Source organism: Artemia franciscana, chromosome 5, assembly GCF_032884065.1.
Source record: "Artemia franciscana chromosome 5, ASM3288406v1, whole genome shotgun sequence".
In the NCBI taxonomy this organism is placed as follows: domain Eukaryota; kingdom Metazoa; phylum Arthropoda; class Branchiopoda; order Anostraca; family Artemiidae; genus Artemia; species Artemia franciscana.
The window spans coordinates 38,069,538-38,084,010 of NC_088867.1; the positions used below are offsets into that span (position 1 = coordinate 38,069,538).

General features: G+C 36.7%; 1 protein-coding gene across 5 annotated transcripts in view; it reads right to left on the minus strand.

Moving 5' to 3' along the window:
• Positions 1 to 14,473, minus strand: part of LOC136027371 (calmodulin-binding transcription activator 1-like) — a 286,895-nt gene that overhangs the window by 206,467 nt on the left and 65,955 nt on the right. For all 5 annotated transcript variants that reach the window (XM_065704557.1, XM_065704554.1, XM_065704556.1 and 2 more), the window contains exon 4: positions 8,278 to 8,345. In XM_065704557.1, the coding sequence (XP_065560629.1) occupies positions 8,278 to 8,345 (68 nt within the window). The remainder of the gene's footprint in view (positions 1 to 8,277; positions 8,346 to 14,473) is intronic.

Consider the following 14,473-nt stretch of genomic DNA (forward strand, 5'->3'; position numbering starts at 1 on the left):
GAAGAGGGGGACATGTTAGGGGAATTTTCCATGGAGTAATTTGTCCTGGGGGAAGAAAATTTCCATGAAGGGAGCGCAGGATTTTCTAGCATTATTAAAAAAAAAAACAATACAAAAATAAATATGAAAAAGTTTTTTCATCTGAAAGTAAGGAGCAGCATTAAAACGAACAAAAATTACTACGCATATGAGAGGATTCGTCCCCTCCTCAATACCTCACTCTTTACGCTAAAGTATTTTTAGTAATTTCAACTATGTATTCTACGGCCTTTGTGATTCAGGGGTCATTCTTAAGGAATTGGGACAAAACTTCAGCTTTGTTGTAAAGAGCGAGGTACTGATGATAGAAGGTAATAAGCTTACCTAAGCTATGGATGTCAGGTGACTGATTTTTTCTTCTAACGATAATTTCGACAGGACCTGTGCCTGTCATCATCAGGTTAATTCAAATCTGAGGGGGTAAATCCCCTCATATACATAATAAAAACATACGAATACAAAAGTTCGTTACGTAAGCTAATTCGTAAGTTACGTATATCTTTTACTAATAAAAACGTTTGTAAAAAAATAAATGTTCTAGTTGCCTTTTTAAGTAACCAAAAAACTGGGGGGGGGCGACTAGACCTCCTCCACCGCTCCTTTTTTCCCAAAATTATTCGATTAAAACTATGAGAAAGCCATTTAGCCAAAAAAAAATAAATATGCAAATTTTGTTTTAATTATTCATCTGCGGAGAGCCAAAATCAAAACATATATTAATTCAAAAACGTTCAGAAATTAATTTTAAAAAACAAGTTTTTTTAACTGAAAGTAAGAAGCGACATTAAAACTTAAAACGAACAGAAATTACTTCGTATATGAAAGGGGCTGGTCCCTCTTCAACGCCCCGCTCTTTACGCTAAAGTTGTTTTACTGTTTTAAAAAGTAGAGTTGAGAGAAAGTATCAAACTTTAGTGTAAAGAGCGGGGCGTTGAGGAGGGACCAGCCCCTTTCATATACGAAGTAATTTCTGTCCGTTTTAAGTTTTAATGTCCCTCCTTACATTCAGCTAAAAAAAATTGTTTTTTTTAATTATCAGCATAATAAGCCGATTCATTTGATGTACCTATTGGTGTCAAAATTCCGTTTTAGAGTTTCGGTTGCTATTGACCCGGGTCGCTCCTTACTTATAGTTCGCTGCTACGAACTGTTTTATAAAATTGATTACTGGAATTGTTTTACTCCACAGCTAACAACAAACTTAAAACCCAGCACGCAAGTTTTTAAATTAAAAAAGAGTTGAAAGTGGTTGTGTCTTGCGTAGAGATAACATTTCATTTTCTAAAATCACGGAAGCACTAAACCATTGCTATGCAATAATGACGAAAAAAAACAAGTTTCATACTGTTGCTGATTTTTTTTTTTTAGGGTTTTTGTATAAAAAGGATTTGAATTGACTGTTGAATTTTTGTTCTAATCATTACTATTAACTATACCCAAAAGGGTCACAGGATAAGAAAATTTCAAATTTATCTAATGTTTCAGGTCTTTTCATGATACCAGGCAAACACGGAATTAATAAAACTTCCTTTTGGAAAACCACTTCTGAGAGCAAAAAAACCTGAAGACGCTTGCACATGTGAGCTGTTATCAAAATGAGATATAGAATTCTAACTTGTCTAAATCACTTCTTCTGGGGTCCATACACCTCTATTACCAGCAATAACCCACTGTCACTTTATTGTAAAGGAGATGCATATTGGCTACATACATTTAATTAGCATAATGTTTAACTTATTTCATCACTAGAACTCCTAGACAAGTAGCATAAAATAAATAATTTCTAACAGACATACAATGTTATAAATTCGTTCAACTTTCTAAACATCAATGGAGTCACAGTTACTTAACTCTCTTTTGAGAAGGCAACTTCTCAACAAAAACAAACATCCGAAAACTCGCAGATGTGACCTGAATTTTTTAAATCCCTCCGAAACACGGACAAGACCAAAAGAACGACTGAATTTTTAATGTGATGTTTTCTCCTAATTTTCCAAGGAAGATTAAAAGTTTTATAGATTAAAGTTTGACCTAACAAGAAAAAGAAGCGGAATTCTGAATAGTTGAGCACGAGAAAGAGAAAGGGGACTCGTAAGAGAAAGATATTTGCAGATCTTTCTTTTCATTAAAATCTTTTTAATTAGCATAATCTACGCCCATACAGTAGAAAAAAACTGTATGAATAAATAAACTAATGACTGAAACCCCTATGAAGGAACTGTATATTAAAAAAATTAATGAAGGCAATATTTTGCTGTAGTCGATCGTTGCGAATACCTAGATGATTCAAGAAAGGTCCATACAGGATAATGAGGATTCGCTGATTCACAATGAAATTCACTCAGAATGGCATTCAGCACTTTTCAAAACCCTGTACCGTCAAAAACAAGGGATCGGATTTTAGTATTTATTCCAAGGTTTAAACCAGCTAAGACTGCATTTAAGAATGCAGTCTTGGAATTACATTTAAAGATGTGCAAAGGATTGCATTTAAGACTGCATTAAGAATGCATTTAAGAATGCAGTCTTAGAATTGCATTTAAGGACACGCTAAGAATTGAATTTAAGACTGGACTAAGAATGCATTTAAGAATGCAGTTTTAGAATTGCATTTAAGGACACGCTAAGAATTGAATTTAACACTGCATTAAGAATGCATTTAAGAATGCAGTCTTAGAATTGCATTTAAGGACACGCTAAGAATTGAATTTAAGACTGTACTAAGAATGCATTTAAGAATGCAGTTTTAGAATTGCATTTAAGGACACGCTAAGAATTGAATTTAACACTGCACTAAGAATGCATTTAAGAATGTAGTGTTAGAATTGCATTTAAGGACACGCTAAGAATTGAATTTAAGACTGCACTAAGAATGCATTTAAGAATGCAGTCTTAGAATTGCATTTAAGGACACGCTAAGAATTGAATTTAAGACTGCACTAAGAATACATTTAAGAATGCAGTCTTAGAATTGAATTTAAGGACACGCTAAGAATTGAATTTAACACTGCACTATTAGAATTACATTTAAGAATGCTAGTCAATCGTAATCTTTCGGGAGTTTTTTTTTTATTATTAGTAATCTGAATAAAATCGATTTCATGTAAACTGAATTCCTGAGAGACCCGAGCGTCCTAAGCTCCTTCCCAATCACAGAACGTACTACCCCACCACTAAGCCACCTCCACTAAGACTTGAGACCAAAGCAAACGTATAATTCCTAAAACGATGTAAAAATCTGGGACCGGACGGTGCCACTGCAGATCTAATAAATGCTGGCTCAAATGATATTTTCGAACTATGCGACACAATCATACGAGCCACCTGGTCTGTCCCACAACAGACCAGGTTGTCTGTCCCACACTATACTTTTCCTAAAATAGTGGTGTAAGCCAGAAATAGTACCAAATCCACAAAAAGGCTCAAAGAAAGAGCGTGATAAATTACCAGTTTATTAGCATAAATCCCAGCAAAAGAAAATTGTGAGTAAGATTCTTCTCCATAGATTCCAAGCAATCATCGTTCCTGCCACTGGCTGGTGTCTAGCTGGCTTCCGACCAAGACGTAAGGATCAAATTTTTATAGTGTACCTACTAATGGAACAATACATCGGGCTTAACACAGAGCTCTACCAACTTTGTACTGATGATATGGATCAGCTAGCTATAACGACTTAAGAACTCGAAAGACAGGCAGACAGTCTTACCTAAGTAATGAAACCGATTAGGGTAGAGATTAATACAAACTAAATCAAAGTCATGATTACGTCACGGGAGAACAGCCCAAACCCTCCATCTATAGCAATTAATGTTGAGCTAGTGGAAACAGTTGGTCCGATTCCTTCACTAAGTCAGGCTGTTAATTGCTTATAATTGCCAAACTGCTGACATAAGAAGCCACCTGGCCCTGGTCAGCATTAGTTTCAGAGGACTGTAAAACTTATGGATATCCAGCCACCATTCGAACCGTCTAAAAATCCATCTCTTTATAGTGTGAGTATAACCATAGAAATTGAAAAGAGGCCCCTTTACCGGACATAAAAGATTATATATACTGACCATGTCACAAATGAAGAAATCAGAAGAAGACTGAAGTCACTAGACAAGATCATATGCAGAGTTAAAAGACAGTAACTTGAAACGACAGTCGAAGGTGCCAATCGCGAGGAAGACCTTGGAAGAGATGGACTGACAATTTCGACCAGCAGTGTATTATCCAACTGCTCAGAACTGTCCCACACAAAGCAGCGTATCGAACACTGTTCAATAATACTATGAAACTAGCAGTCCCAAAACACCTCATGAAGATGTATGGGACTTAATTAAGTAAGTAAAACTCCAGTTTTTAGTAAATCCAGGTGCAAGCTAATCCTCCATTGGGAAAGGGTTTGGTCTCAAATGATCCTAAAAATTGGTATTGCCTGAGTCAGGTTACAAGTAAAATCTAAATGTCAATGAGCCTTGAATTACCGAGCACAATGAAAATTAATTCTGATTGTTGGAAAATTTAAGTAAAAACTAACACAACCATATATATCCCAGAAATCAGATAAAACTGGAAAGTCAACTTTTGATGAAAGACTTCCAAATGCAATCATGCAGTTCTGGCAACGGAACTGCATGACGAACTAATTGCACTAAAAGTTGGTCCTGAAAGTAACCAAGTCTCTGCAACTCATTCATGCCACTTCCCCTTGTAAGACCACCGCTAGTTTCCAACGAGCGCATGACGATCTTCTCAATGACCAGATTTGACGACAGACCCACTCAAAATTTTTAACATATTTCCCGTTCTGAAAACTGTCGAGCACGTCGGGATTGGTAGTTTCTAGCTATTTCAGATTTTGCAGGTACACCCTGGCGGACTTCGCATATAGGAAATGGTTGGACGCAGCGAAACACGGTAACATAACTATAACTGCCTGAAGATAAAGATCCTAGTTCACCGTACGCTCTGCGTACAAAGAATTTTACATCCTCAAAATCAACCTAAAAAAACACAATTCTTTTACATTAAAATAAAGGTGATTTTCACAATCCCCGTGATCTAGTACCCTACTCTAGACATGAATCTTAATGTTATACGTCTTTATACTGAAAAACGAATTCCACCTCTTCAAAATCAACCACAAACTCAAAAAAACCTAATTTTTAGTTTTACGTTCAAATAAAGGTGGTTTTTGTAATCCCATGATCTCATAGCCTATTCTAGACATCAGTTTTGTTGTTGTATTCCTTTACATGGAAGCACGACTTTCACCTCCTTAAAATCGACCTCAATCTAAAAAACCAAGTTTTCATTTTACGTTCAAATAAAATTGATTTTCATAATCACTGTGATCTATTACCCTATTTTAAACATCAGTTTGGTTTTTGTACGTCTATATATAAAAACACGAAAAAAGAACATATTTTTGGAACAGCTAGATGAGCAAACTTTGCATATTTGGAATCAGCACATTTTTCTGAACTGAGTGGTAAAAGAATTATTTCTTTTCTAATTTTTTCCTGTTTAGGCCCTTTTTTTTCACACACTTCCTAGACTATACATATAAAACTGTCAGCTTATTTCCAGTAGTAATTGCAAGTATTTTTTCTCAATTTTTGTAATACTGTTCATCAATAAACGGGTCCTGCCATTCTTTCACTCTAAAAAAGGCCTAAATGATGGTCTTAATAAGCTAATTAAATGAAAAAAAACTAGTTTTTTTAACTGTAAGTAAGGAGCGACATTAAAACTTAAAACGAACAGTAATTATTCAGTATATGAAATGGGTTGTCCGCTCTTCAACGTCTCGCTCTTTACGCTAAAGCTTTTAATTGTTTTAAAAAATAGAATTGTGGCAGAGTCAAACTTTAGCGTAAAGAGCGAGACGTTGAAGAGCGGGCAACCCATTTCATATACTGAATAATTTCTGTTCGTTTTAAGTTTTAATGTCGCTCCTTACTTACAGTTAAAAAACTAGTTTTTTTCATTTAATTTCTGAACGTTTTTGAATTAATGCATGTTTGATTTTAGCTCTCCACCATAGGACTTGTCCAATCTTATTGAATTTTTTGTATTGAATCAGATTAACAGATTATTAAAATGAAATTTGTATATTAATTCCTTTTTTGGCTAAATTGCTTTCTCTTAGCTTTGATCAGACGATTTTGAGAAATAAGGGGTGGGGAAGGAGGCCTAGTTGCCCTCCAATTTTTCGGTTACATAAAAAGGCAACTATAACTTTTAGTTTTTAACTAACGTTTCTATTACTGTTTATTACTGTTTTAAAATGTAGAGTTAAGAGAAAAAGTCAAACTTTAGCGTAAAGAGCGGGGTGTTGAGGAGGAAAAGCCCCTTTCATATACGGAGTAATTTCTGTTCGTTTTAAGTTTTACTGTCGCTCCTTACTTGCAGTTAAAAAAAACTTGTTTTTTTTATTTAATTATTGAAAAGCGCTTGCATTGCTATACACTAGTTTTTGCGACCATTCAATACTTTTCCTATCTGGTATTTCACCTATTCTGAAAAAAAGACAAGATCTGGCTGAATTGTGTATATTATATTTCCGCTATTGTAAGTTTCTGTTTCATTTACCCCAGTCTTATAGGAAAAAGAAAATAATTTGGTATTTCGGGGCTTCTGACATTATTACTCCTTTGCGGAAGTTAGGCTTAAAATTGGAAAAGGATTATATTTTTTCTCTGGGCCCCTTCCACCTCTTAGTTCGTTTATTTTCTCGTTAGTTTTCACCTGTTTTCGCTTTATAGTTGTGTTATCTCTTAGCAGTTCTTTCGTTAGTTGAGTTATGGTTGTGGTATATATGTTTTATCGCTCGTATAGTTGTGTTATTTTCAAATTACACTCCATAATAGAGAGGCTCCGAACACCCAGCATTGTATATTAAGCTCTGAATTTGACGTTTTTTTCTAACGTGACCAGATTAGTCCTGCGCCCTTTTCATTGAATTTTTCTTCCCCCACGACATATTTCTCCAAGGAAAGATCCCCTCAACCCTACCCCCAAAACCAAAAAAATCCCCCTGAAAACGTCTGTACACTTCCCAATAACCATTATTATATGTAAACACTGGTCGAAGTTTGTAACTTGCAGCCCCTCCCCCAGGGACTGTGGGGGAGTAAGTCATCCCCGAAGACATAGTTATTATGATTTTCGACTATGCTGAACAAAATGGCTATCTCAAAATTTTGATCCGTTGACTTTGGGAAAAAATGAGCGTGGAAGGGGGCCTAGATGTCCTCCAATTTTTTTGGTCACTTAAAAAGGGCACTAGAACTTTTAATTTCCGTTAGAATGAGCCCTCTTGCGACATTCTAGGACCACTTGGTCGATACGATTACGCCTGAAAAAAAAAAAAAAAAAAAAAAAAAAAAAAAAAAAAAAAAAAAAAAAAAAAAAAACACTCACCCGTGATTTGTCTTCTGGCAAAAAATACAAAATTCCACATTTTTGCAGATAGGAGCTTGAAACTTCTACAGTAGGGTTCTCTGTTACGCTGAATCTGATGGTGTCATTTTCGTTAAGATTCTATGACTTTTAGGAGGTATTTCCCTCTATTTTCTAAAATAAGGCTAATTTTAGGGGGTGTTTCCCCCTATTTTCCTAAATAAGGCAAATTTTCTCAGGCTCGTAACTTTTGATGGGTAAGACTAAACTTGATGAAACTTATATATTTAAAATCAGCATTAAAATGCAATTCTTTTGATGTAGCTATTGATATCAAAATTCAATTTTTTAGAGTTTTGGTTACTATTGAGCCGGATCACTCCTTACTACAGTTCGTTACCACGAACTGTTTGATTTCCGTGATACTTTTAGTGTATTTTAGGAAGGGCGGTGTACGATCCTCCCTACTCCCTCCTCAACCTTCTCGATCCATCTGAACTGACGCACAGGTGAGACCCTTCTAGAAGATCCGGTTTCACTGCACAAGCTGAATTTTATATTTCCGGCTCAGATCAGATAATTTAATATTAGATCTCAAAAGTGAGAAACATATCTAAAATGGCCGAATTTCCATTCCCAGTTGATCAACAATTTGTGGTTTCAAAAATCAAAATACTTTTATACCATAAACAGGGGCCCTATTTAGGGAGCGGGTGAGGCAAAGAGAATGCCCTAGCTCCTGGGCCCAAGATTCGTCAAATTTGTAATAAACAAGCAAAAAAGAGGACATGGGTGCAAACTATAAGAAAATAGCAAAACTTTTAACTGTTTGAAAGAAAAGAGTCATACCTGATTTTGACTTCTTTCGATAACCAATCACAGTGACGCTCAAAGTTGATAAGAACAGCGGCGATTTCCTAAAACAAAGATATATTGAATGCTCAAGAAAAAAAAATGCAGAAACGTAGGGGAAAGAAAGAGTAAGAAAGAGAGAGAGAAAGAGAGAGAGAGAGCTTAATGTTGCTCTTTCTTTTTCCTTGAATACTTTTTTGATGGAAACAGTTTTTTTAAAATTAAGTTTTGTTCCGTTTTTGATTAACATAGTCGTTTTAAATGACAAAGAAAAGAATATTTTAAATCTTTTTGTTTTCTCTATTAGAATACATATCTTTGCTTACTATTAATACATTTGAAAAAAATGTTGCAATTCCTAATACATTGTGCCTATGCTATTTTGACAACCTGGATGCACCTAAACCCTTTTGATACAGTTCAATAGCTACAGCAAAAGTACTAAGAGTAGTAGCGTCGAAAGTTCCAACTTCATACCCTTAGTCGTTCTTGAAATGTTGTTGACAACCAGCACGCACGTAGTGACTCTTGATTTAGTTTTAAGGCAACATAAATTTTTTCTAAAACTTTCTACTGTATACCCTTTTCTAGTCCTAACATATCCCGCCGGGATGCCCTGACAACCTGGTCTATTTTGGCAAGCTGGACGCACTTAAGCTATTTGATTTAGTTCAATAGTAGCAGTAGTAGTAGTAAAAGTAGTAGCAAAACTGGTAGTGATATTTGTAGCCCAGGGAGCTTCAGCTTAATACCTTAAGCCGTTGCTGATATGTTGCTAATACACTCCTTTGATAAACCACATGTACATAGTTTGCCTTAATTCAGTTCAACGCCGCCCTCACCGTTCCCTGAAGGTTTAACTAATACCTCTGAAGTTTTCACCTTTATACATATAGCCTTAGTTGTAGTTGTACTCACATTAGAAGTAGTAGGAGTACTAGCAATAATAGTAGGATTAGTAGTATTACTAACACTAGTAGCAGTAGTACTAAGTAGTAGTATGCACCGCCTTTTGGTCAGTTAAACCTACCCCTCATGACACTCTGGAAGTTTCAACTTAACACTATAATCTGTTGCTATGATATTCCCTTTATGCCCTTTTGATAAAAAGTATACCCATTGTGCGTTTTAATTTAGTTCAACTTCCTCCTCAACTTGTACTGAAATTTTCACCTTATTACTCTCAGCCGTAGTAGTAGTCACTATAGAAGCATCAGTTGTAGTACTGCCAGCAGTAGAAACATTAGAAGTAGTGGTAGCGTGTAAATATTGCCATTTTTGTCGATTGATCACCCCCTTATCTTTCCTGAAAGTTCCAACTTTATCCCCCTCAGTCACTCGTCAGCTACACCCTTTTGACAAACTGTATAAACATAGCATGTTTTGATTTAATTCAACGCTCACCTCAACATTCTCTGAAAGCCTCACCTGACCACCCTTGGTCTTTTTGAGCACCAAAGGTCGAACTGGCCCCTCTTCTCAATAACCAATGTTATATGTAAGCAATGGGCGATCTGCATAACTTACAGCCCTTGTCTAGAGGGCTCTGGGGGGGGGGTCGACATCACCAAACAGTGATGTCACTTACTTGAAGTACTTTTACTTGAAGTACTACTTAAGTAAAATTTTCCATTACTTGTACTTGTACTTAAGTAAAAACTCTAGGGTGTACTTATTACTTGATACTTAAGCAAGATTACGAAATACTTATTACTTAAGATACTTTTAATGTACTTGTTTTTCAAATACTTTACCTTTGACACGAAAATTTTGTGTGTGTGTGCTTTGGCAATGTCCAAGAAAACATCACCTTTAGGCTTAGAGCAAACTCAGATATAGGTTTTGTGTGTCTATGCTTTCCCAATGTACAAGAAAACATCACCCTTCAGATTTAGAGTAAACTCAGATATAGCCCCATACCCTTTTTTGGATATGAAATAAGGTATTTGTTTTTGACGAAAAAATTATAGTATGATTAACACTTGGTTTAATTTTTGTTTAAAAGTTATATAACAAAGAAAATTGAAATTATTTCACAGTTCACTGGTCGACAGTGAGCTAAAATCCCTTGTTTTGTGCTAAATGTTGCATACTGTAGTCAATTTGGGCTTATATTTCTGACATTAGTATTAAGTTTTGTCGTCTCGTCAACTGAACCAGATTTCTACCATTTCATCATCTTCAGGACCCTATTATTGGTAAAACTACTGAAGCTATGAATCTTTGCCCATCTAAATGATGTCTGCAATAAAAAAGTCTAGGCAATTCTAGCTGTATCCAATGCAGTGGTATTTTGTCAAATTCGTTCCAGCAAATTCAGGTATTCAGACGAATCTGACTTCAGATTTGTCACTCCATTCATAAGTTATAGGCCCTACTAAATTAAGGAAAACTCAAATTTCTTAAGACTTGAAACCCTCTCCCCCTCGCCCTACTTGAGATAGGGTTTGTGATACCAGAACTTGATATGAGCCCTGATCTTAGCCATCTTTGGTCTAGTTTTCATTCGGATCCGTTACTCCATTTGCAAGTTATACTAAATTAAATAGAACACTTAAATTTTTCAGGAATTAAAACCTACTCCCCCTTGTTAAATTTGAGCTACGGTCTTTATCTCAAAACTTGATATGTGTAATGGTCTTAGGCCTCTTCGGTTCAATTTTCATTCAGATCCATCATTCCAGTCGCAAGTTACTCTGAATTAAACGAAAAACTGTTTTTAGCTGGTAAAGCCCTCTCCCCCCTGTTTTATTTGATCTAGGGTCTTCATCTTTCAATTTGATGTGTTTCATGATCCTTGGCACCAAATTGGCACCTTGGCACCTAATACGTGATTACACAGACGGAAGGACAGACAGACAGACGGACCGACGGATTTTGCAACGTCTTAGGTAGCCATGTTGGCTAATTGGATCCAAAAAAATTAAAACAATGGCATATCATCATCCAGGTATTATCACCTATTTACCGCCAGTCAGATTTGTATTGAAATTCAACTATTTGGATTTAAAATTGAGTTCAATTAGGGCGATGGGGCTTTAAGTGTTAAAAAAATTTCTAGTTTTTTATTTAATTCATTGTAAATTGCATATGGAGATGAATTTCGATGAAAATTGAATAAAGATGCCTACGAGTATGGTATGCATTGAGTTCAGGGACGGAGACCCAAGCTTAATGAAAAGTTGAGTTTTTCATTTAATTCAGTGTAGCTTGCGAGAGATTGATGGATCTCAGTGAAGCTTTTGGTTTAATTTAGTATACCTTACGAATGGAGCAACGGATCCAAATGAAAGCTAGACCAACACTAGGATCAGGGCTCATATCGAGCTCTGATATCACAAGCCCTATCTAAAATAGGGCGAGGGGGAGGGGGTTTCAAGTTTTAAGAAAGTCGAGTTTTCCTTCAGTTTAGTAGGGCCTATAACTACTTCCACCCATGGCTTGCCCAAAGCCTGGAAATAACCCTTTTCCAAAATAAATCATACTGAAGCCAACCTTCAACCAAATATTCCATTCCCAGAGAAAATTACTTTGTATGGCACTTGGTATTTACCAAGTTACATACAGTGATCGCAAATTCTGTAGGTCTGTCGGTCTGTCAGTCCTGGTCTTCCTAGTTGAAGCACTTCCAGATAAGCTAGGACGATGATATTTGGCAGGCGCATCAGGGACCAGATCAGATTAAATCTGAAATAGTTGTTTCCCCGATTTGACCATCTGGGGGGGGGGGAGTGGGAGGACGGTTAATTTGGAAAAATTAGATCTGATCTTAATTAAATTTGATATTTAGGAGGATATCATGTCTCAGAGCTCTTTCATTAAATTCCGACCGGATCAGGTGACATTGGAGGGGGAAACCAAAAATCTTGGAAAATGCTTAGAGTGGAAAGATCGGGATGAAACTTAGTGGGAAAAATAAGCTCAAGTCCTAGATACGTGATTGACATAAACAGAACGAATTCGCTCTCTTTTGGAGAGTTGGGGGGAGGGTTAATTCTGAAAAATTAGAAAAATGAGGTATTTTTAGCTTACGAAGGAGAGATCGGATCTTGAATTTCATCGGATGAAACTTCATATTAGAAGGACCTCGTAACTCGGATCTCATGTTTTAAGTCCCGACCGGATCCAGTGTCATTGGGGGGATTTGGGGGGGGGGACTGCAAATCTTGGAAAACACTAAGAGTGGATTGATCAGGATGAAATTTGGCGGGAAGAATAAGCACAAGCCCTAGATACGTGATTGACATAGCCGAAATGGATTCGCTCTCTTTGGGGGGAGTTGGAGGGGATGTTAATTCGGAAAAATTACAACAATTGAGGGATTTTTAACTTAAGAGCGGATGACCGTTCGTGAGGTATTTTGAATTTGATATTAAGAAGGAACTAATGTCTCAGATCTCTTATTTTGAGCCCCAACCAGTTCTGGTGACATTGGGTGAGAGTTGGAGGGGAACCCGGAAATCTTGGAAAACGTTTAGAGTGGAGAGATCGGGATGAAACTTGGTGGGTAGAATAAGCAAATGTCGTAGATACGTGATTGACGAAACGGGACTGGATCCACTCTCTTTGGGGTAGTTAGGGGGGTCCAGTGCTTTGGGGAGTTCAGTACTTCTGGACGTGCTAGGACAATGAAAATTGGTAGGCGTGTCAGGGACCTGCACAAATTGACTTGATAAAGTTGATTTCCCCGATTCAACCATCTGGGGGGGGGGGCTGAATGGAGAGGAAAAATTAGAAAAATGAGGTATTTTTAACTTGTGAGTGGGTGATCGGATCTTAATGAATTTTAATATTTAAAAGGACCTTGTGTCTCAGAGCTCTTATTTTAAATGCCGACCAACATTAAGCCTCTGATTTTTCTTTTAAATTAACCTATTGATTCTTATAATTTTGCTAGAGCTCATGCCATATGAGCTCTTGGCTCTTCCGACCTCGTCACAAGTGCCATATGAGCTCTTAGCTCTTGTTTTATTCCTTTTTTCTCAGAAGATTTTCGACTTAGTCTCATGTTTTTTGCCACTTCATGGTATGAAAACTGCTGCTAGAAATAGATAGGTTGCAACTTCTGCCGTATTGTCTTCTAGTATATTTAAATGTGTTCTTTCATCGTGCCTGCGTCCCCTTAAAAGTTCTGTTTCTTACGGTAATATTGGTTTGTCTTCTGTTGCATATGCAGACGACGTTCTTCTTGTTGCCCGGACTCGCCGTGGACTGCTTTCCAATTTTACTATATTAACCAATGAGCTATCTAAAATTGGACTGTGAGTTAATGCGTTTTAAATGCGAGTTTATTTGTTTTAATAGCCCTTATGCTGTCGCTCAATTCATTGCTGGGACTGCAATTCTGCCATGTTCTTCTTTAGTTAGTTGGCTTGGTCTGTGTTTCGGTCCATCATTTTCCACTACCTTTTCATCCCTAGTGAATCAAGCCGTGAAAAACCTACGCGTCGCTTACGAAAAAATATCCCCAAACAAAATCGCAACGGTTTGTGCATGATTTATAACGCTTATTGCGCCCATGTGCTTTTGTTTCTATCTGGAATGGCTCATCTGTTTCGTAAGAAAAATCCCCATACGTGCGGCTTATTTGAGATATTGCAAAATCGGTCTCCGGTTTCCTAGATGCCACCAAAACAGAAAAATAACTGCTCGATTTGGTTTAATAGACATGCCTTCTTGGATTCGGTCTTCCAGTGATGATTTATGTAAAAAGACTATCTACGTAATTCACGTTTACGACCCTCTGCAGCCTTTTTTCCATATTGATACTGGTTAATTAGTCCATGTTGTCTTTTGTTGGTTTGAATTTTTTTCTTGCTGTTTATCGTTTTTGTTTTTGTTTATTTATAACACTCCGTACTTTGTGTTTTTTTTATACTTTTACGGATAATAAAGTTCATTCATTGATTCATTCATTCATTCTGCAGTTTGGCCAGCCGTATGGAATGCGTCTGAATGCAGACGCATTCCGTCCGGCCTGCAGCGGACTTGCTGCAGGCCCGTGATTTTGTAATATATGTTTGTAGGGAGTTTTACCGACCGTCTGAATTGACTAAACACCAAGCGGTTTGCTTGAGTGAAAACCAGCCAAATGATACAGATGCCATACATTTTCATAGCGTGTCTGAAATTCAACTTGAAAACTTGAGGCAGTTTCCTTGTAAAGATGCCGAGGATGAGACATGCCATTAAA